The sequence below is a fragment of the Budorcas taxicolor genome, chromosome 19, assembly GCF_023091745.1.
Source record: "Budorcas taxicolor isolate Tak-1 chromosome 19, Takin1.1, whole genome shotgun sequence".
NCBI lineage: Eukaryota > Metazoa > Chordata > Mammalia > Artiodactyla > Bovidae > Budorcas > Budorcas taxicolor.
In genome coordinates this window covers 30176746-30198599 of record NC_068928.1, presented here as the reverse complement: position 1 = coordinate 30198599, position 21854 = coordinate 30176746, and the positions used below count along the sequence as shown (strand labels likewise).

At 42.0% G+C, this 21854-nt stretch overlaps 1 protein-coding gene across 1 annotated transcript in view; it reads right to left on the bottom strand.

Annotated features, from left to right (window-relative positions):
* The window catches only part of DNAH9 (dynein axonemal heavy chain 9), a 286201-nt gene that overhangs the window by 215960 nt on the left and 48387 nt on the right, over window positions 1-21854 (bottom strand). Inside the window, exons 14-17 of the mRNA XM_052657972.1 lie at window positions 20759-21000; window positions 12425-12560; window positions 8962-9158; window positions 8439-8863 (exon numbers count right to left, since the gene is read on the bottom strand). Of these exons, the coding sequence (XP_052513932.1) occupies window positions 8439-8863; window positions 8962-9158; window positions 12425-12560; window positions 20759-21000 (1000 nt within the window). The remainder of the gene's footprint in view (window positions 1-8438; window positions 8864-8961; window positions 9159-12424; window positions 12561-20758; window positions 21001-21854) is intronic.

Genomic DNA, 21854 nt, shown 5'->3' with positions numbered 1-21854 from the left:
AATGGAAACAACTTCAGTGGCTTTTCAAATATGCCCAGAATCTGTGATGATGTGTGGACCTTTGTATTGATTGATGGATTCAAGAAGTGACAAAACTTACTGAAGCAGATAACATGAAAATTATGGCCTATGGTGGCATTATTTCACGAAGAGAAGATTTTAATATCTGTTCTAGCAATGCAAAAATGATCACGTCATGCTATGTTAGTGGGCAACTCCAGGAGAAAGAAGCTCATAATTTTACACAGGCTTTTATGTCAACTCTGACCTATGGCAAGAAGAAACAAACCATTATTTGCTGACAAATCAAAAGTTACCTCAAGCTCTTGGTGTCGTTTAATCAATAAGTCGTAGTCTGACTCCTTGCGACCCTATGGTCTGTAGCCCGCCAGTCTCCTCTGGCCATGGGTTTCTCCAGGCAAGAATACCAAAGCGGGTTGCCGTTTCCTACTCCAGGGTATCTTTCCAACCCACGGATCGAACCCATGTCTCTTGCATCTCCTGCATTGGCAGGTAGATTCCTTACCACTAATCTAGTAAACGTATTCTGAAACTTGAAAAATGAATAAATTTTTAAAAATGAATTTGAGCAAAGAATGAGAGGGTATTAAAATGAGTAAGCAAAACTGTAAAATAACCAAATATAAGATCTAAAACTGGGAAGTATAATGAAAATTTAAAGCTCAATGAATGGATTAAACAGGAGATTCAGACAAAACTAAAAGAGAGAATTAGACTGCTGTTTGAATAAAGTGGAGAAGTTATTCAACTGCAGTGAAGAAAGACAAAAAAAAAAAAATGAAAACTATGAAAATTGTTCAAAGACATGGGGGATATTTAAAAGTGCAATAAGAGGGCCAAAAGGATATAATAGAATGGGCAAGAAGCAATCTTTGAGGATATCCTGACTGAGAATTTCCTAGAATTAATGAAAGTCACCAAATATAATATCAAGGAAGCCCAACCAACTCAAGGTGAAATTAAGGTTTTTTAAAAACCCTGCATAAGTACTTCAATATGAATCTGCAGATTACCAAAAATGAAAAAGAAAATATTAAAATTAGCTGAAGAGCAAAGACAGAATTTTATTAAAAAAAAAAAAAAGTCTAGGCTGGTGGACCATGCAAGACCAAAAATGAACCCAGGACACAATGGAATAATATTTTCAATAAATTTACTAAAAGTATGTTATCCTAGAACTCTCTCTCCCACAAATGGATTTTTTTAAGAAGGAAGGCAAAATACATGCATTTTCAGACAAAGAAAGAATTAGAGTTTCACCAAAAGAACCTTTTAATGAGCCTTCTAATGGCTGTACTTCAGAGAGCACGTCAGTAATGTAAGAAGATGGAATGACCAAAGATGTTGGTAAATTTTAATAAACAGTGAGTGTATAAAAATAGAGTATAATTTGTGGAATTTAGATAAGTAATAGAGTACAACTGAAATTAGTTGGAATTATAGGGTATAATTTGATGGATAAACAAGTGAGATCAAGCTATTCTGAAGTCCTTGTATTGGTTGTGGAGAGAGTAACAGTACTGATTAGTTTATTTCTTTTAAGAATGTTTTTAAGAATAGCTATGGTTAACTATTAGAACAGAAGACTTAGATAGCACAACATCCAAATTAGTAGAAGGGAAAAAATGGAATAGGAAAAAGGAAAGAAAACATGAAAAAAAAATTTCAATCCAAAAGCAGGCAAGAAAGAAAAATAAAAAGAACAAATAAAAGCTCACAATAAAATGGTACAAATGAACTCAAATACAGCACAATAGACATTAATGAGGAAAACCCTCCAGTTAAAAGAAAGATATTAAGGTCGATAAAACATTCAGTTCCATGCCAATTACGAAGATCTCCTCTAACACAAAGGCACAGAAAGGTCGAAAGCCAGAGGGTAAGGTAAGAGACACCAGGCAAATGCCATACAAAGGAAACTGGTTTCGTTGTATTAATGCAAGACAAAACACACTTTAACACAAGAAATATGGCTAGTGATAAAAGATTTTTGATGTGTGGCTAAAATATTCAATTTTCCAGGAAGATACAAAAAGTCAAACTCTGTATGATCATATAACATAAAATAAACGAGACAAAAAAGGACAGAACTACAAGAAGTTGACACTCTACCATCAAAGTGGAAGATTTTTTAACAGTTATTTCAGTAATTGATAAATTAAGCAGACCCCAAAAAATGGCAGTGAGGTTGTAGTGGATTTGAAGAAAACAAGTTTGATCCAATAAGCATGCACAGAACATTATATCCAACAGTTATAGAATACATATCCTTTTAAAATGTGCACAGAATATTTATAAAAACTGACCAAATTCAACAAATTTCAGAAGCTTTTTATTACGTATATCACTTTACCTGACTGCAATGGAATTGTCAGAAATTAATAACAGAAATGTAACTAGAAGAATCCATGTTTTAAGATTAAAAAAGTATAAGCACATCTTAATGGATATTAAAAATATTTAGAGCTTTATTATAAAGAAAATCTACATACTAAGACCTGTGAGATGTAGATAAAATTGTACTTAGAAGGGAATTTATAACTTTAAGTGTTACATTAAAAAAGATGAAGACTCAAGATGAATAAGCAAAGCACACATCTTAAGTTAGTCAAAGGACAGAAAATAAACCCAAAGAAAGTAGAAGGAAATAATAAACACATAAGAAAAATTTATCAAAATAAAAATCAAATTATAATAAGTAAGATCAACAGGTTCATTAGGTAACTCTTTGTAAATCACTTGGAAGATTAATTAAGATGCCAGAAAGCACAATAGAAATGAATAAAAATCTAAAGAGGAACATCCCTAATACATAAACAGGTAAGAGAATAATACAAATTTCATGACAATAATATGAAGATTTACATGAAATGGATACATCCCTAGAAAAATATGACTTAGGAATAGAACTTAATATTTCAATAAACATTAGAAAAATTACAGGTAACAATCCTGCCACAAAGAAAACACCAAGCCAGATGGTTCAATAGGATATTTAAATCAAACTTTCAAGGATCAGCGAATTTCAATCTTACACCAACTCTTACAGAGAATAAACAAGAAGGATTACTTCCTAACACATTTTAGGAAGCTAGCAAAACCATAGAGCAAGATCAGACAAAGACAATATAGAAAGGGAAAACTGAAAGCCAGTTTCAGCAAACACAGACATGTCAGTGCTATATAAAATATCTGCAAACAAAACCAACCAATGGATATACTGAAAAAGACAATATTTTGTGTTTGGCTTATCTTAGTAACGATAGATTGGTCAGTATTAGAAACCAAAAAATATATTCACAACTTTAACATATTGAGGGAAAAAAACCAGAATTATGTTAATGGAGTTAGAAAAGGCACTCCAGAAAATGTTATAACCATTTATGCTAAATCTTCTTAACAGACAGAAGTTTACATCTTTAATCAGATAAAGAGAATCCATTAAAAAAATACTCACAGAATATTATACCAGGTAATGAAATGTTGAAAGTATCCCCTTTAAGATCAGGAACAAGACAAGGACTTATTATCACTTTATCCGATATTATACTGACAGTCCTAGTCAGGGTGATCAGATAAATAGTGATAAATGCATTAAAGAAAATGGGAAGGAAAAAATAAAATTTCCATACATTTGTAGATGATGATTATGTACATGGCAAATCCCAAAGAATACACAAATAAATTATTAGAATTAACAAGCTACTTAGTAGAGCTCCTTGATACAAAATCAATGTACAAAAATCAATTCATTTCTGTGGAAAATATGATTCTGAAATATGATTTATACTAGGAAACAAAAAATAAAATATTAAGGAATAAATCTTAAGATGTGAAAATGCTTTTAAAGGTAATGATTATAAAATTTCATTGAAAGACATTAAAGAAGATAAAGAGTGAGATAATATGTTCTTAGGAATACTCAATACTATGAAGAAGAAAATTCTACTATAGTCATGGCAAATATAATCGAAATCTCAATGGAATCTTTTCTTCTATAAACTGATTTTTAATGTATGTACAATACTAAGGGCCAAGAATTGTTGAGACATCCCTAATGAAACTGAAAATGGTGGGGACGCCACTGCTAGATGTCAAGATTTATTGTTGTAGTTCAGTCGCTAAGTTGTATCTGACTCTTTTCTGCCCCATGGACTATAGCCTTCCAGGTTCCTCTGTCCATGGGATTTCCCAGTCAAGAATACTGGAGTGGGTTACCATTTCCTTCTCCAGGGAATCTTCCTGACCCAGGGATCAAACCCGAATCTCCTGCATTGGCAGGCAGATTCTTTGCCACTGAGCCACCTGGGAAGCTAAGATTTATTACAGAGCTATGATAATTAGGACAGTTTCATATTAAGACAGGGACAGACAAAGAGCTACTTAACACAAAAAGTAAAACTTTTAGGTAAGGATAAAGGAGAGTATCAGAGAAGATGATGGCACTCCACTCCAGTACTCTTGCCTGGAAACTCCCATGGATGGAGGAGCCTGGTAGGCTGCAGTTCATGGGGTCGCAAAGAGTCGGACACGACTTCACTTTCACTTTTCACTTTCATGCATTGGAGAAGGGAATGGCAACCCACTCCAGTATTCTTGCCTGGAGAATCCCAGGGAGGGGGGAGCCTGGCAGGCTGCCGTCTGTGGGGTCGCACAGAGTCGGACACGACTGAAGTGACTTAGCGGCAGCAGCAGCATAGGAGAGTATCACTAGGATCTCAGGACAAGAAAGGGTTGATTTAACAAGAGAAAAGAGGACAACACAGGGGAAAAGATGAACACATCTGGTTACATAAAAATGAACCCTTCATCAAAATATACCATAAATGCAGAGGGGAGACCGGCTGCAAAATGGGAGACTAAATCTGCAATATATACAACTACCAAAGAATTAAAATCTGTGTTACTTCCAAATATGAAAAAGGAAAAGATATAGTCCAATAAAAAATGGTCAAGAGCTATGAATAACCAAAGAAGAGGAAACACAATGACTCATCTAAAAGCACAGAAAGCTGAGCTACTTTACTCATAGAGTAATGTAAAATATTTATCACCATGAGATACCACTAAGCTCCCACCAGAAGGGCCAGCACTAAACAGTTTGTATCAAAAGGTGCCCAGGATGTGGGGCTACAGGCAGCTTCACACATGGCTGAGGCACCTGGCAGAGAGCAGGCATTATATGCACTGACCCAGCAATTCCACTCTCAGGCATACATCCTAGAGGGATGCTGGCTTGAGTACACTGTGATATCTGTAGAAGAGAACTCATCGCAATCCTGTTGGTATGAAACCATCTGAACCAGCCATGTCAGCCACTGAATGGATAGATAAACTGTGGCATATTCAGATGATGCGATACTCTGTAGCAGGGAAAATGAAGGAGCTACTGCTACACTCTCAACGTGGATGAATCTCAAGCATCAGTGCTGAGAGAGAGAGACAGGACACAGAGAGATATGCAGTCATACAACATTGTTTCATTTTTATAGCTTTAAAATGCAAATCTCAATATATGTATATCTGTGCATACAAATATATATACATATATATGAAATATAAGTCATGAAAAAATATATATACATACATATGCATATACAAGTCATGAAAAAAGAATTAGATTACATTTAGGGCAGGGCTAACAACTGGCAGGGAGGAAGAGGGATTTAATCAGGGAAGAGTCCATAAGGGAATTTTATTTTTCACACTGTTTCAAACTTAATTTTTATTTTTTTTACACGTTTAATTTTGTATTGGAGTATAGGAAATGACAATCCACTCCAGTATTCTTGCCTGGAGAATCCCATGGACAGAGGAGCCTGACAGGGGGTCACAAATAGTCGGACACGACTGAGCGACTAACACACACTACAGTCAATTAACAATGCTGTGATGGTTTCAGTGAACAGCAAAGGGGCTCAGCTGCATATATACATGTGTCCATTCTTCCACAAACTCCCCTCTCATCCAGGCTGCCACATAACATTGAGCAGAGTTCCTATACAGTAGGTCCTTGTTGGTTATCCATTTTAAATATAGCAGTGCATACAAGTTCTTCCATAAGGGAATATTAAAATGTAGCTAATGTCCTGTTTCTTCACTGGATAAGGAAAATCTGAGTATTTGTTTTAATATTTTTCTCTAAATCTTATGTATATTACATTTTACAATAAAACTTCTTGAAGAGAGAGGACAGAAGACAAAAAAAGTACAGGGATCAAGTATAGAGATCCTTTTGAGGAACTGTGCTGTGAAGTAGGGTGCACAGAAAGGGTGCCATAGCCGAAGGACTCCTGGGATTGTGTTCCTTTCTTTCTTTCTTTTCTTTTTGTTTAAGAGGCCAGATAGGACAGTATACTTGCATGACGGGGAGAATGAATGCAGGGAGTGTTTAAGGAGGTCAGTCCTCGAGTAGATAAGAAGAATGCTACAGTTAGAAAGGCAGCTTATTCACTGTAAGGAAAGAGGTAGTTGAACTTACGGCTTCAAATGCAGGTAGGTTGGTAGATTTACTGGTGAAAAGCTGAGTTAGTTCTCTGGTGATTGGTTCTCATTTTCCAGAGAAATGAGAGGCGAGGCTAAAAGGGCAGACAAGATATTTGAGGTTTAAGGGAAGAGAGGAAAAAAAGCATCTGGAGGAGTCGGGAAGCATACGTGAAAATGTTCAGGGCTTGCTTGAAGTTTATGTTCATAAATTTAACCTGAGATTGGTCAGAACACTGGTGTGTTTCTCCTTCATCAGGATGAATTGCTCGGGTACAGACGTGGAGTGCTGAGCTCAGACAGTCAGGGTTTTACAAGGTGGGGACAGGGCTGGGGAGCAACGGTGATAAACACTGAGCCGTCCTGATCAAGTGTCGGGAAGAGTGGATTGGAAACACTGATGGGTCTGAAGAACTTTGCAGAGCAGCGCTGCCAAGTAAGAGAGCTGGAAAGACCACAGGTGGTGGTCAGGGGACAGAATGCTTCATCCTGAGAGTTTGAAGGGGAAGCCATGAATTTGCTCACCTTTCCCTCCACTCCACCAAGAGCACAGCACAGAACAGGGGGGCGGGGAGGGAAAGGCATTGGAGAGAGAGGTCGAGAAAACAAGAGGCAGGTGTGATGAAGACACCCTGTGGATGCTGAGTCACTGAGGATGATTATCAGCAGAAGGACGGGAGAGGGGGACTGAGCCGGACAACGTGACCCTCAACGAAGGGGCGGCATGACTAAGAGCTTGGCCAGTGACTGCAGCCGAGACAGGTGGCAGTTGGTACCGTCTGGTAGAACTCAGTGGAGATGGTGATTTTGAGAGAGGACGGGGTGGAAGAGTCTGGAGGCCACACTGAAGGGCAAGTGTATCTCATCTACCTGTAGGCCCAGCAGTAGGCTTTGGGAGTCTAGTGCTGGGCTGGTGGAGTTGGGAGGGGGTCCAAGTCCATGGGGGAACAGGCAGACTTTCAGATCCAGTCAGTTGCACAGCTAGAGTTCTGAGCAGGACAATGTTTGGGAGGGAGCAGAAGGTAGTATTCATCACAGGACGAGTCCACCCAGGAGAAACGCCCTCTTCATTTGTCAGGGGATCACCGACTTCCTCATAAGCCAGCACTCTATTGCTCATGTTCTATGGGAACACCTGGTCTTCAAGGTCACACCCATGCTCAACCCTGATGGTGTCTACCTGGGCAATTACAGGGGCTCTCTGATGGGGTCCAACCTGAACCACCACTGGCTGGACCCCTCTCCCTGTGCCCACCCCACCCTGCATGGGGTGAAGCAGCTTATCACCCAGATGTACCAAGCCCCAGAGCCGCAACTACTGATGCCTGCACACCCGAGAGCTCATGCTCTGCAACAAGAGAAGCCACTGCAGTGAGAAGCCCTCATACTGCAGCCAGAGAGCAGCCCCCACTCTCCGCAACTAGAGAAAAACCCCGCACAGCAATGAAGACCCAGCACTGCCATAAATAAATAAAATTATAAGGGAAAATAAAGGCATCAGGGGCATGTAGGTGTAGGGACTTCCATGCTGCACAGCTGGATAATCTGAGACAAGGAGTAAATGGGAGAAATAAAATCTAAGAGGCTCATTAGACACCCTCCGCTTCTCAGGCTTAAAGAGATTTCGCAGCCAGAGTTGTGCAGGGAGGGTTGACCTGCTATTATTGTCTCGAACAGTATTTACCACGTACTGAGCACCTTTTGGACACTGGGCGCCAGATAGAAAACAAAACAGGAAGAGGCCAGGTCTGATGGACAAACGAGAGGACAGGACTAAAGTTACTGCTGGTGTCCAAAAGCTTGGAACATCCATCTAGCTGTTCTAACTTTTCATTTAACCAGTGAACCTATGGGGGGAAATGTCAAATCGACTGAAAACATGGTGTTCCCGACAGCCCAGGAAGCTGGAAGAAAAGCTAGACGGACCCTGTTACCTGTGGGTGACATGGTCCACTAGATGCTGTTTGAATGTGAGGCTCCACTTTTTGATTATATTCAGCAGAGACGCTTTAAAGGGCCGCGCGTCGATCTTCATCCAGCTGTCAAACACCTGGACGGGCTCCAGCCTGCACACATCCTCATGGAGCTTCTCGTAGGAGTCGATCTGCGCCCTGAACTGATGCAGGAGGGGAGGATTCTCTGGGATGCCGTCCTCGGCGTGGGCTTCCATCTCCTCAGCTGTGAGCACGCGCCCGTACAACAGAAACTGGCCCAGAGCCTCCTTCCGGTCCTCCGTGTAGAGGTAGGAATACTGGCTGAGGGTGCTCCGATAGTCGCCGCAGAGGGCCATCATGGCCTGCACCCGCCCCATCAGCTCGGCCCGCAGGCCCGCCAGGTCAGCCCTGGCCTCCAAGTCCACCTGGGGGAGCAAGGTGGCAATGGAGGGGTGACATTAGCATTTCATAGGGGCCTTCAGGTCTGGTGGGAGGGCAGGCAAGATGCTCGCAGAGCCAGTACCTGATAGTGGGGAGAGCCATTCTCAGGAGAAAGACGGGGCACCAAGGATGCTATGCTAAAGATGCTGGTGACGAGACCCTCCACCAGGTCGTAGAAGCCGCCCTTCACGCCAGGCTCCAGCGACGGACGGAAAACCAGTTCTGGGATAGCTAAGCTCAGCTGGGCTTCAAATATTGGGGTGAGTCCTGCCTTACATTCTGAAATACAAAGAAAACAAACAGAAGAGAGTGGGTAAGTGGCAAAAATACAACACTGATTTGAAAGCTCTCTGAGCGTTTCTTTCCTTTAGAGTTGCTGTTTCAGTCTGAGGAAACAGAAATATAAACTTTGCTAAAACCCCAGAAAAGGTGAAGGTGGCAGTCCCCGCTGGCATTTTAAACAGGCTAATTCCCTGTGCACGGCTGTCCTGGAATTGCTGTTGTTGTTGTTCAGCTGCTCAGCCGTGTCCCACTCTGTGACCCCATGGATGCAGCACCCCAGGCTTCCCTGTTCTCTACTATCTCCTGAAGTTTGCTCAGATTCATGTTCATTGAGTTGATGATGCCATCCAACCATCTCATCCTCTGTCGTCCCCTTATCCTCCTGCTCTCAATCTTTCCCAGCATCGAGGTCTTTTCCAATGAGTCGGCTCTTCACATCAGGTGGCTAAAATATTGGAGCTTTGGCATCAGAACATGGCAGGGCATTTACTCTCCTTGTCCTCAGAGGGCACGTCCTGTGACTGATCAACCTAAGCCGGAACGCTTCCACGTTCCCAAAGCTTCCCGTGGGGGCAGTACGGCCTCTGGTTGAGAAGGTGTTGGTTTTGCAAAGCCAGTTTTTTGGAAGCAGCGGACATCATCCTGAGCACAAACCAGGCAATTCCATCGGCAGCCACTAGGGGAACAAGGGTGTGCTTGTCCAAGGTCGCGTAGGCTTGGCAAGAAAGGGCAGTCACAATCCCTCCCCATCTGCTCCTTTCTGTAAAAACAGGACTTGTTTTAATTCTGTAGTCCTGTAGTGATAAAGTTTTTAAAAACAGTATAAATAATTAACAAATCCCTGATTACTTGCTAGACTAAACTGCCTCGCTAAATTTAAATCAAAATATAATATGGAACAAGATGTTCCAAGTACAAGATAAATGCTTAGACTCTTATTAATAACCACTTATTTTCTTATACATATGTATTTTAGGTAAGAAGTGGATTTATTTCTTTAGTTTTTTTAATTGGAGGATAATCACTTTACAATGCTGTTGGCTTCTGCCATACACCACCACAAATCAGTCATAATTATATAAATATATATATATATATATATATATCTCCCCTCCCTCATGAGCCTCCCTCTTCTCAAAAAGTAGCTCTATTTAGAGAGAAATACAGTCCACAGAGAGAGTTTGGGCCTTTGCAGAAGGCGAGTGTGGTGTGCTCAGTTGCTCCAGCTGTATCTCTTTGTCACCCTGTGGACTGTGGCCCACCAGGCTGCTCTGTCCACGGGATTCTCCAGGCAAGAATACTGGAGTGGGTTGCTGCGTCCTCCTCCAGGGGATCTTGCTGACCCAGGGATCAAACCTGCATCTGTTACGTCTGCTGCTTGGCAAGCGGGTTCTTGACGACTAGCGCCACCTGGAAAACTCCACAGGAGACCATAATCCCTATGTCAGATGCAATATCGACACAATTACTGTACAAACTGGATGGCCCTGGTGGTTCCACATCCTTGGCACAAGTGAATCTCTGTAAGAGTTGAGAAAAGGAAGAATGTTTCCAGACGGAGTGGGTAGCAGTTAACCCAGGCAAGGTCTGGATTCTGAGAGGTGGCTGGGAAGCCAGACCAAGCCATGGGAATGGCGCTGAACCGGTTTGCCCAAGTGCGAGAGGTAGAGACGGTAAGGTGGACCAGGTGACTGAAGTTGTCCAGCTGGGCGATGGTGAAGGGTCACGGCGGCTTTCCTCTTAGAGGCCGTTCTCTTCAGGCTCCTTCATCTCCCCTTGATAACCAGCACCTTTTCATTTCAACCGTAGCTCAGGTGGCTACTAAGGCCAGCTCCTGCCCCTTAACTGCCGATACACTGTGGAGGGTGTGTGTTCCCTTCCTTCTCCTTCCATGGAGGGAAGATGACTTTGGCAACCATCCCCTGTCCTCACCCTCTTGCTCCCTGGCTCTCCTTCCCATCAGAGGAGGACAAGCGACACATCAGACAGCCCAGATCCAGAAGGCTGGACAGACACTGACCCGGGGCAAGTCCCTTGTGCAGTGCCTACACTCAAGTGTGGCTGAAGCATCTTCCTAGAACTTCTAGAGGAGAGCTGAGTGATGAGTCTCCGAGCTCCACTATCAGACGAGGTTGGGTCAGTTCACTAAGATGAGTGCCATTGGCACTGGTCCCTAGGAACCAGCTCTCCAGTCTCGGCACCTGTGTTCACTGCCCGAGGCTCCAGAAGGCGATCTCCCACCTTGTTGACTAGGCCTGAGCCCATTTCCTGCTTCTGTGTCTCCTTGTGCTGTGAAAGCAGAGACCTTGCCTCTGACCTCAGTCACTCCACCTACCAGGACCATGGGGTGGAGCTACCCCAGCGCCAGCCTTGCTCCTCTCTGCGTCGTCAGCATCTTACAGGGGCTGGATACTCAAATCTGGTCTCAGCCCACCTATTCTAACTCTGCATTTAATTTCTCTCCTTGGGTTCTACTCAGCACCTTAACCTCTCATCTCGCCTCATCCTTCAGTCTTGCTGAGCATGTCAGAATCTACCAGAATGTGAAAGGTTTAATTCAACTTTATTTTTGAACTCTTCTCCCCTTTCCATCCCATCATTTACTAACCTTTACTATAAAATCTTTGGCCCTGTGTATCGACCATAAATTTGAAGCCCTTAGCTATCTTTTAACAGCTTCAAAGAATGCCCACTGCCTCCTTAATATACCTTTCCCGTCTGAACACTATCTCATCCCCAGCTTCTTGTCTCTCTCTCTTTTTTTTTACACAGAAAAACATCTGTTTCTTCTACATAAGCCAGCTGCTACAAACTCCCTGTGTCCTCAAAAGGCCACAGAGATAGAGTGCATTCGGCTTAAACCATGAAACTTATTTATTTATTTTGGCCATGCCATAAGGTGTGTGGGTCTCAGTTCCCCAACCAGGGATCAGACTCAGGCCCCTCACACTGGAAGTGCAGTGTTAGCTACTGACTTCCAGGGAGGTCCCTAGAGTAAATCGGCTTTTACGTTTTTACCTTGGCTACGGGTTTCACTGTGTTAGAGCCTGGTTTAGCATCTGGGTTTTGGAGAGGGAGAAGTGTTTTATCTTTGAACAATTTACAGACATAATGCCTTTTCTATTTTACTGTATACACTTCACAAAATGTTCACACCTTTTGGGAAAAGTCACAGAGCACTCAATGGCACTTCACTGTAACTCAACAGATGCTATGACTATTACCTTTCCAGTAATAACCCACATCCATAAGCCACTAAATACCGGTATTTTCCAGGAGGTACTTGAGGGAACACTCAATGGCAAGAAAGAACCCATCCAGCAACATATCGTCAATGTAGTTGACATAAGTTTTCCAGATGCCAGAAGTTGAATCTGCTGAAAGAAGACCCAGGTTTTCCTACAAAATAAAGAAGAGCAGATATAAACCATGTTTAATAATATGCAAGGACTGCTCGTATCATCATGAATGGGAATGAAGACAACACACAGAGAAAAACTGCACCGTTATGAAGAGTCTTCTATTACAGGCAGACCTTGGCTATATTGCGGGTTCGGTTCCAGTCCACAGTAATAAAGCCAATACTGCAATAAAGTCAGTCACACGAAGTTTTTGGTTTCCCAGTTATGTTTACACTATACTTTAGTCTATTAAGTGTGCAATATTATGTCTACAAACAGAATATTCATATCTTAATTAAAAATACTTTATTGCTAAAAAATGCTGTCTATCACCTGAGCCTCCAGGAAATCATTATCTTTTCACAATAGCATCAAAGATCACAGATGCAAAGTATGATGATAACGAAAAAGTTTGAAATATTGTAAGAATTGCCAAAAATTTGACAAGAGAAAAATTGCATGGCTAGACTTTTCTCAGTGCAAGGTTGCAATAAACCATCAATTGAAAAACAAAACAAAAAACAAATGCAGTATCTGTGAAGCACAATGAAATGAGAGATGCCTGTATGCGTGTATCAGATCCATTCCTATCTAATGCGTGTAACCCTTGCTTGAAAGGAACACAAAGTTAACCCATGAAGGAAATATGATGTTGCAACCTCTCCCTGAGCAAGGAGGATGGGGTCAGGCCAGCTTCTCAGGAGGGATGCTGACGGATGCATCGTGTGCCTCATAGATGCTGACTGACACTGCAGAGGAAACTGCATCAGAGCAGAAGGCAGGTTGGGCAGAAGAATGAATACTACAGGCAGAGAGCATTACAGTTCAAGACATAAGAAATCTAGGTTCAAGCAAGTCAAGCATTTCCTAGAAAAGGAGAAATATTTCTTTCTAAGGAGAAATAAACTGGAGTGAATCCCACCGCTGGGTATATATCCAGACAAAGCTCTAATTCGAAACGATCCAGGCACCTCAATGTTCATAGCACCCCTATTCGCAATAGCCAAGACAGGAAGCAACCTACAGGTCCACTGACAGATGAATAGATAAAGAAGACGTGGTGCAGATTTATGATGGAATACTACTCAGTCATAAAAAAGAACGAAATCATGCCATTTGCAGCGACGTGGATGAGCCTAGAGATTATCATATTAAGTGAAATAAGTCAGAAAGAGAAAGACAAATACCATATGATATCACCTATACGTGGAATCTAAAACATGACACAAATGAACTTATCTGCAAAACAGAAACAGACTCACAGACACAGAGAAGAGATTTGTGGTTGCCAAGGGGGAGTGGGTGAGGGAAGCATGAACTGGAGTTCAGGGTTAGCAGGTGCAAACTATGATATAGAGGATGGATGAGCAACAGGTCCTACTGTACAGCACAGGGAACTTGTTCAGTATCCTGTAACAAACCGTAATGCAAAAGAATATGAAATAGAATATGTACATATAACTGAATCCCTCTGCTGTATAGCAGAAACTAACACAACATTGTAGATCAATCATACTTCAATAAAATAAACAGAAAGAGAAATGAGTTGGAGAGTATTGTTGGCATTTAACTAAAAACTTTTATCATACTGAGTGACTTGGAAAAGGCACACACAGAAACAAACACATAGGCTCTCTCTCCTTTTTACATGGTACAGTCTCCGACCTGGCAGTATGGCAAGTATCAGTTCAGTTCAGTTCAGTTCAGTTCATTCGCTCAGTCGTGTCTGACTCTTTGCGACCCCATGAATTGCAGCATGCCAGGCCTCCCTATCCATCACCAACTCTCGGAGTTCACTCAAACTCACGCAAACTCACGTCCATCGAGTTGGTGATGCCATCCAGCCATCTCATCCTCTGTCATCCCCTTCTCCTCCTGCCCTCCATCCCTCCCAGCATCAAAGTCTTTTCCAATGAGTCAACTCTTTGCATGAGGTGGCCAAAGTACTGGAGTTTCAGCGTTAGCATCATTCCCTCCAAAGAAATCCCAGGGCTGATCTCCTTTAGAATGGACTGGTTGGATCTCCTTGCAGTCCAAGGGACTCTCAAGAGTCTTCTCCAACACCACAGTTCAAAAGCATCAATTCTTCGGCGCTCAGCTTTCTTCACAGTCCAACTCTCACATCCATACATGACCACTGGAAAAACCATAGCCTTGACTAGACAGACCTTTGTATATAGGTGTCCCATTTACTCACCATCATTTTCATCATTCAGCCTTTTTTACAGTAACTTTCCATTTATTGTATATCTTCAAAAAAGTGGCTACCACTTTGCAAAAGCAAATTTTCTAGGTGACTCACAGTTACCCCCTTAGGAAACACTGCCAGATTGTAAATCTCCTTTTTCTGCTTTTAAATGTCAAAACTCTAAAATTTTCTAAAATGCATCACCTACACCTTTCCTTCCTAAGAATTCTAAAGACTCAGTGGGAGCCATCATCTGCAAACGATAGCACACTGACAATGCAGAGTGGTCCCAGGTGTTACGAGGATGTCCACGTCGGTCTGCTTCTACAGTTAACTTGTAGTTGTTATAACTGCCTTGTAGAGCGGTTCTATATCTTTTCTACTGTCACCATATCAAGATAGCTAACTGTACCTTGCTACATCAAATCTACTATGGTACAAGGAGCAAATATGTTGGAATTTGCTATAAACCAGGAAGAAATAGCTCAAGTTTCTGATACTAGCTAAGACAGAAGAATGAGCTCAGACTTTCCCTTCTGCTACAAACAACTACAGAACTGGATACAAGAAATAATTATTTGGGCAACTGGATAACAGTATTGGGATATGATCTTGAAGACAAAGGAAAATTCAAGGTGAGCTTCACAACCACCTGACTTTCTACCTGGAGGCACTTTCCAAAGCATGGCATAAAGAAGTGGACATCAATTAGAGCATCCTTCCTGCTGGACAGGAAAAGACAGAAATTGGGATTTGCTGAGGCTGCTGAGTCCTCTTGGGTCTCTGACTGAGCATTAAGCTGTACGTATTTAGGGCAAGATTCTGCAAGGCTAGGCAGAGAACAGTTGCTGGAGGCTCTAAGTTAAATGGGTTTGTGAAGGTCATATAGTGCTGGAAAATGTTAGTGTTTTATCAGAAATAATGAAAAGATAACAGATAACCCAGATTTCAGTTGAGACCCCAGAAATGCAATGCTTTAGGATTAGAGCTCTATTCTAGAGTAAGGCTTCTTTTCTTTAGACTCTCCCCAAGGAAGCTTAAAATAAGGCTTCAACAGGATCAAGCTGACCACCAGTGAGTTAACTGCCTACTAAAACAAAACCACCAATTCTTTAAGGGAAATATAACACCCAGATTACAAAGTGGCATCCAACATGTCTAGAATATAATAAAAAATTACTAGACATGCTGAGAAGCAGGAAAATGTGACATTTAACCAAGAGAGAAAATAATCAGTAAAAACAGACTTAGAAAATAACTGTCATACCAATCCTGGGATGTTTATTCCTTAGACTTATTTTATGAGAAAAAAATAAACTTCCTTCACATTAAAAAAGACTCAGAAAATAAAATAGATGTTGGAATTAGTAGATGAGAATGTTATAATTTGATTAAAAACTCCTCCAACTTGGTGAAAAACAGATAAAAATATCACAAACCTCAAGCAGCCTGAATACAAAGAAAAGTTATTTATGCACATCATGGTTAAATGAAAAAGATACAAAGAATTTATTTTAAAAAATCTATTTAGAATCTATTGAAAGTAGCCTGAGAAAAACATTACCTAAAAAGGGACAAAGATATACATTGTGCTGGCTTCTCATCATAAAGTTTGGAGGATAGAAGATCATGAAATGACTTCCAAAAGGAAAACAGAACTGTCTACACAGAATTTTATATTCTGTGAAACTCTTCTTCAAAAACAAAGGTGAAAGAAGGACACTTTCAGATAAACAAAAACTGAGAGATTGTGTCATCACCAGATCTGAACTGCAAGAAATACTAAAGGAAGTTCTTTGGGCCAAAGAGAAATGAGCATAGATGTTAACTTAATTCTGCAGAAGTGAAAAACAAGCCTGGAAATGGTGGCTATGTGGGTAAATACAAAACACTATGAAGATTTCCCCCAAAAGTTTTTAAAACACAAAATTACAATATTCTACTGTGGGGTATATCTTATACACACACATGCATGTACACAGGAACACTGCAAAAGATGGCCAGGTACTCTGAATTGTTGCCAGCTTCCCATGTGCGCTGTGTGCTGTGATAGGCCCCTTGAGTCACGTCTGACTCTTCGCTCATTCATTATTCATTCTAGCTTCAGTAATTGGTAGAACAAATAGAGGAAGGAACTGAGGAATCACACAGATGATCTGCACAATACTATCGACCACTTTGAACTAGCTGACATTTTAGAGAACACTGCACCCAGCACTTAAAGAATAAACATATTGTCAATTGCATAAGTAACATCCAGTAAGACAGACCATGAAGAAAAGTGAAAGTGTTAGTTCTTCAGCTGTCTGACTCTCTGTGACCCCATGGACTGTAGCCTGCCAGAGTCCTCTGTCCAAAGAATTCTCCAGGCAAGAATACTGGAGTGGGTAGCAATTCCCTTCTCCAAGGGATCTTCCTAACCCAGGGATCAAACCTCGGTCTCCCACATTGCAGGTAGACTTTTCACTGTCTGAGCCATCAGGGAAGCCCAAGATAGACTATAGTCTAAATCATACAACAAGAATTGATGAATTCCTAATGACTGAAATGTAACAGTTTAAAACAAAATCATAACATTCGATTGTGGGGTATATCTTATACACACACATGCACATACACAGCAGCACTGCAAAAGATGGCCAGGCAGTTTGAATTGCTGCCAGGTTCCCACCTGTGCTGTGTGTTTCCTCTGCCTACAGTGGAATTACACAGTATCAATTTCATTAAGCTACCCAGGTGGTAGCTTACTTTGAGCAAAGTAATGCTCAAAATTCTCTAAGCCAGGCTACAACAGTATGTGAACCATGAACTTCCAGATGTTCAAACTGGATTTAGGAAAGCCAGAGGAACCAGAGATCAAATTGCCAACATCCATTGGATCACTGAAAAAGAGAAAGAGTTCTAGAAAAGCATCGACTTCTGCTTAATTGACTATGCCAAAGCCTTTGACTGTGTGGATCACAACAAACTGTGGAAAATTCTTCAAGAGATGGGAATAACAGACCACCTGACCTGCCTCCTGAGATATCTGTATGCAGGTCAAGAAGCTACAGTTAGAACTGGCCATGGAACAACAGACTATTTACAGATTGGGAAAGGAGTACGTCAAGGCTGTATATTGTCACCCTGCTTATTTAATTTATATGCAGAGTACATCACGAGAAATGCTGGATTGGATGAAGCACAAGCTGGAATCAAGACTGCTGGGAGAAATATCAATAACTTCAGATATACAGATGACACCATACTTGTGGCAGAAAGCAAAGAACTAAAGAGCCTTTTGATGAAAGTGAAAGAGGAGAGTGAAAAAGTTGGCTTAAAACTCAACATTCAGAAAACTAAGATCATGGCATCTGGTCCCATCACTTCATGGCAAATAGATGGGGAAAGAAAGGAAACAGTGAGAGACTTTATTTTGGGGGGCTCCAAAATCACTGCCAACCTAGATAGCATATTAAAAAGCAGAGACATTACTTTGCCAACAAACGTCCATCTAGTCAAGGCTATGGTTTTTCCAGTGGTCATGTATGGATGTGAGAGTTGGACTATAAAGAAAGCTGAGAGCAGAAGAATTGATGCTTTTGAACTGTGGTGTTGGAGAAAACTCTTGAGAGTCCCTTGGACTGCAAGGAGATCCAACCAGTTCATCCTAAAGGAGATCAGTCCTGGATGTTCATTGGAAGGACTGATGTTGAAGTTGAAACTCCAATACTTTGGCCACCTGTGAGAAGAGCTGACTCATTTGAAAAGACCCTGATGCTGGGAAAGATTGAGGGCAGGAGGAGAAGGGGACGACAGAGGATGAGATGGTTGGATGGCTTCACTGACTCAATGGACATGTGTTTGGGTGGACTCCGGGAGTTGGTGATGGACAGGGAGGCCTGGCGTGCTGTGGTCCATGGGGTCGCAAAGAGTCGGACACGACTGAGCGACTGAACTGAACTGAAAATCACTGCAGACGGTGACTGCAGCCATGAAATAAAAAACTTGCTCCTTGGAAGAAAAATTATGGCCAACCTAGACAACATATTAAAAAGCAGAGACATTACTTTGCCAACAAAGGTCCATCTAGTCAAAGCTTTTCCAGTAGCTTTTCCAAAGGTTTTTCTAGTAGTCACGTATGGGTGTGAGAGCTGGACTATACAGAAGGCTGGGCACCGGAGAATCGGTGCTTCTGACCTGCGGTGCTGGAGAAGACTCTTGAGAGTCCCTTGGACTGCAGGGAGATCCAACCCGTCCATCCTAAAGGAGATCAGTTCTGAATATTCATTGGAAGGCGTGCTGCCGTCCATTGGGTCACAGAGTCGGACAAGACTGAGCAGTTGCTCAGTGAAGTGAACTGAACGCAGGTGGTGGAGGTGGTTTAATCACTGAATTGTCTCCAACTCTTCGAAACCCCATGGACTATGGCCCACCAGCTTCCTCTGTCCATAGGATTTCCCAGGCAAGAATACTGGAGTGGGTTGCTATTTCATTCTCCAGGGGATCTTCCTGATCCAGGGATCAAACCTGCATCTCCTATGCATTGCAGGCTAATTCTTTACCACTGAACCACCTGGAAAGCCTAAGCTATCCAGAGAAGTTCCAAATACATGGAAATTAAACAATATACTCCTAAATGGCCACTGAGTTAAAGAACAAATCACAAGAGAAAAAGTTTAAAATTGAAATGAGAATGAGAATGAGGCAGAACAAATTTGGAGAATGAAACTGAAGAAGTAGTATGAGAGAAATTTATATCATCAAACATTTGTATTAGAAAGGAAGACAGGCTTGGAATCAATATGCTTAAGTTCCTACCCTCACAGGCTAGACAAGAAGGATTGAGCAAAGTAGTCCCAAATAGACTAGAAAGAAAGAAATGATAAAGAACAGATTAGTAAACTAGAAAACAGACAAAGAAAATTTAAAAGGTCAAAAGTACAACATTTTATTGGTCTTCAAAAACCACAGAAAACCCAAAGATAACAACTGATTCACTACTGACTCCGTGTGAGATCAACCCATGAGAACTGCCCCACGGCCTCTTCAGTAGGACTGGAGCTGGTGGCCATTTATGACTTACAGCTCTTTTCCTTTGTCCACCTTGGGTGATAAGACACAAGGATTCCCTGCTCACAATGCAGGGCAGAGCCTTACTGCATGAAGGGCATGCATGCTCAGTTGCTAAGTCATGTCCTACTCCTTTGCGACCCCATGGACTGTAGCCCACCAGGCTCCTCGGTCCAAGGGATTTCCCAGGCATGAATACTGGAGTGGGTTGCTATTTCCTCCTCCAGGGGATTTTCCTGACCCAGGGATGGAACCTGTGTCTCCTGCATCGGCAGCTGGGTTCTTCACCTCTGAGCCACCGGGGAAGAGCAGTGCTCTGCGTTTTTCCTTCTCTTTATCGAGTGCATCTTGCGTCTCTCCAGGCTCAGTAGGGCTAGGTCGTGAAGATGATGCTGGAGGGCCACACTACATTGTGTGGATGAGTTCGGGGGGCTTCCCTGATAGCTCAGCTGGTAAAGAATCTGCCTGCAATGCGGGAGACCTGGGTTCGATCCCTGGGTTGGGAAGATCCCCTGGAGAAGGGAAAGGCCACCCACTCCCGTATTCTGGCCTGGAGAGTTCCATAGACTGTATAGTCTACAGGGTTGCAAAGAGTCAGACATGACTGAGCGACTTTCACTTCACTCACAGTGCAGTAGATAATTTAGGATTCTGCACTTGGCATCTCCTTCTACCTGTTGGGGTTTTGTGTGTGACGTTAAGGTGTGTGGCAACTAAGTGGTGTCACTATTAAGATAGCTTTAATGTTGACACACTGATACCAGAATGTGACTTGGCACTCTCTCCACCCATTAGTTTTAGCTTTTTTTGCTATCAGTTTTAACTTCTACCAATGACTGCAGAAGACACAGCATCTATTGGTTGTTCTCATTCCCAAATCACTTCTAGCACCCAAACACTCTCCTTGGCACTTTTCCTGGACTGGTGGGATGTGTGCCTGAGAGGCTGGTTATTACCTGCACAAGGGCATGGATCTTCAGGCCAGATTCTTTGATGTGACAGTAATATTTTTCCACTCGATCATGCTGATCATCCATAGACAGAAGGCATTCCTTTTTCCCATCTTTTCTCTTAAATATTGGTGACATCCATGTTTTCATGATGCTCTGAATCTCTTCCACATTGTCTTTAGTTTTCTGAATTCTTTGTTCGAGATCATGAATACTATTGGTGATCTGAATGACATAATCCCAAATACCTGCTCCCCAAAAGAAACAGCATTAATTGAAATAGCTTATAGTGGCAGAGCAAAAGGTGTGATTGCTCTGAAAGATAGGGATTTCATACTTGTGGGTTTTATAAGACTTTTCCGCACAGGGTAGTTGGTCATCATCAGAGCTTTTTCCATCCTAGCTACATCATTAAGCCACCCCTTACGCTAACCCTGGTTACATGTTCTTTGAGGGTGGGGGAGGTGTTCCCCTATAACTCACAGATCATAGTCTCCCCCAGTCCTGCACATGGAACCCTGCATGTATTAATCAGTCAATGAACGTTTATGGCATTGAAGTGAAGTGAAGTGGCTCAGTCGTGTCCAACTCTTTGTGACCCCATGGACTATAGCCTACCAGGATCCTCCGTCCATGGGATTTTCCAGGCAAGAATACTGGAGTGGGCTACCATTTCCTTCTCCAGGGGAACTTCCCAACCCAGGGATCAAACCTGGGTCTCCTGCATTGTAGGCAGACACTTTACCATCTGAGCCACCAGGGAAGCCACTTCCAATTCCAATTATGGAATTGAACTGGAGGGTATAAGAAAAGTAAGTGCATAGTTCCCTTATTTAAGATGCTTTTGGTTTAGCTAAGAAAAAGTTTTCCCTTGGGCTTTCCTTGTGGCTCAGTTGGTAAAGAATCTGCCTGCAATGTGGGAGATCTGGGTTCGATCCCTGGATTGGGAAGATCCCCTTGAGAAGGGAAAGGCTACCCACTGTAGTATTCTGGCCTGGAGAATTCCATGGGGTTGCAAAGAGTTGGACATGACTGAGTGACTTTCACTTTCACTTTCTAAGAAAAAGTAATGAAAGTAGAAAGAAGAAAAAAATAAACCACC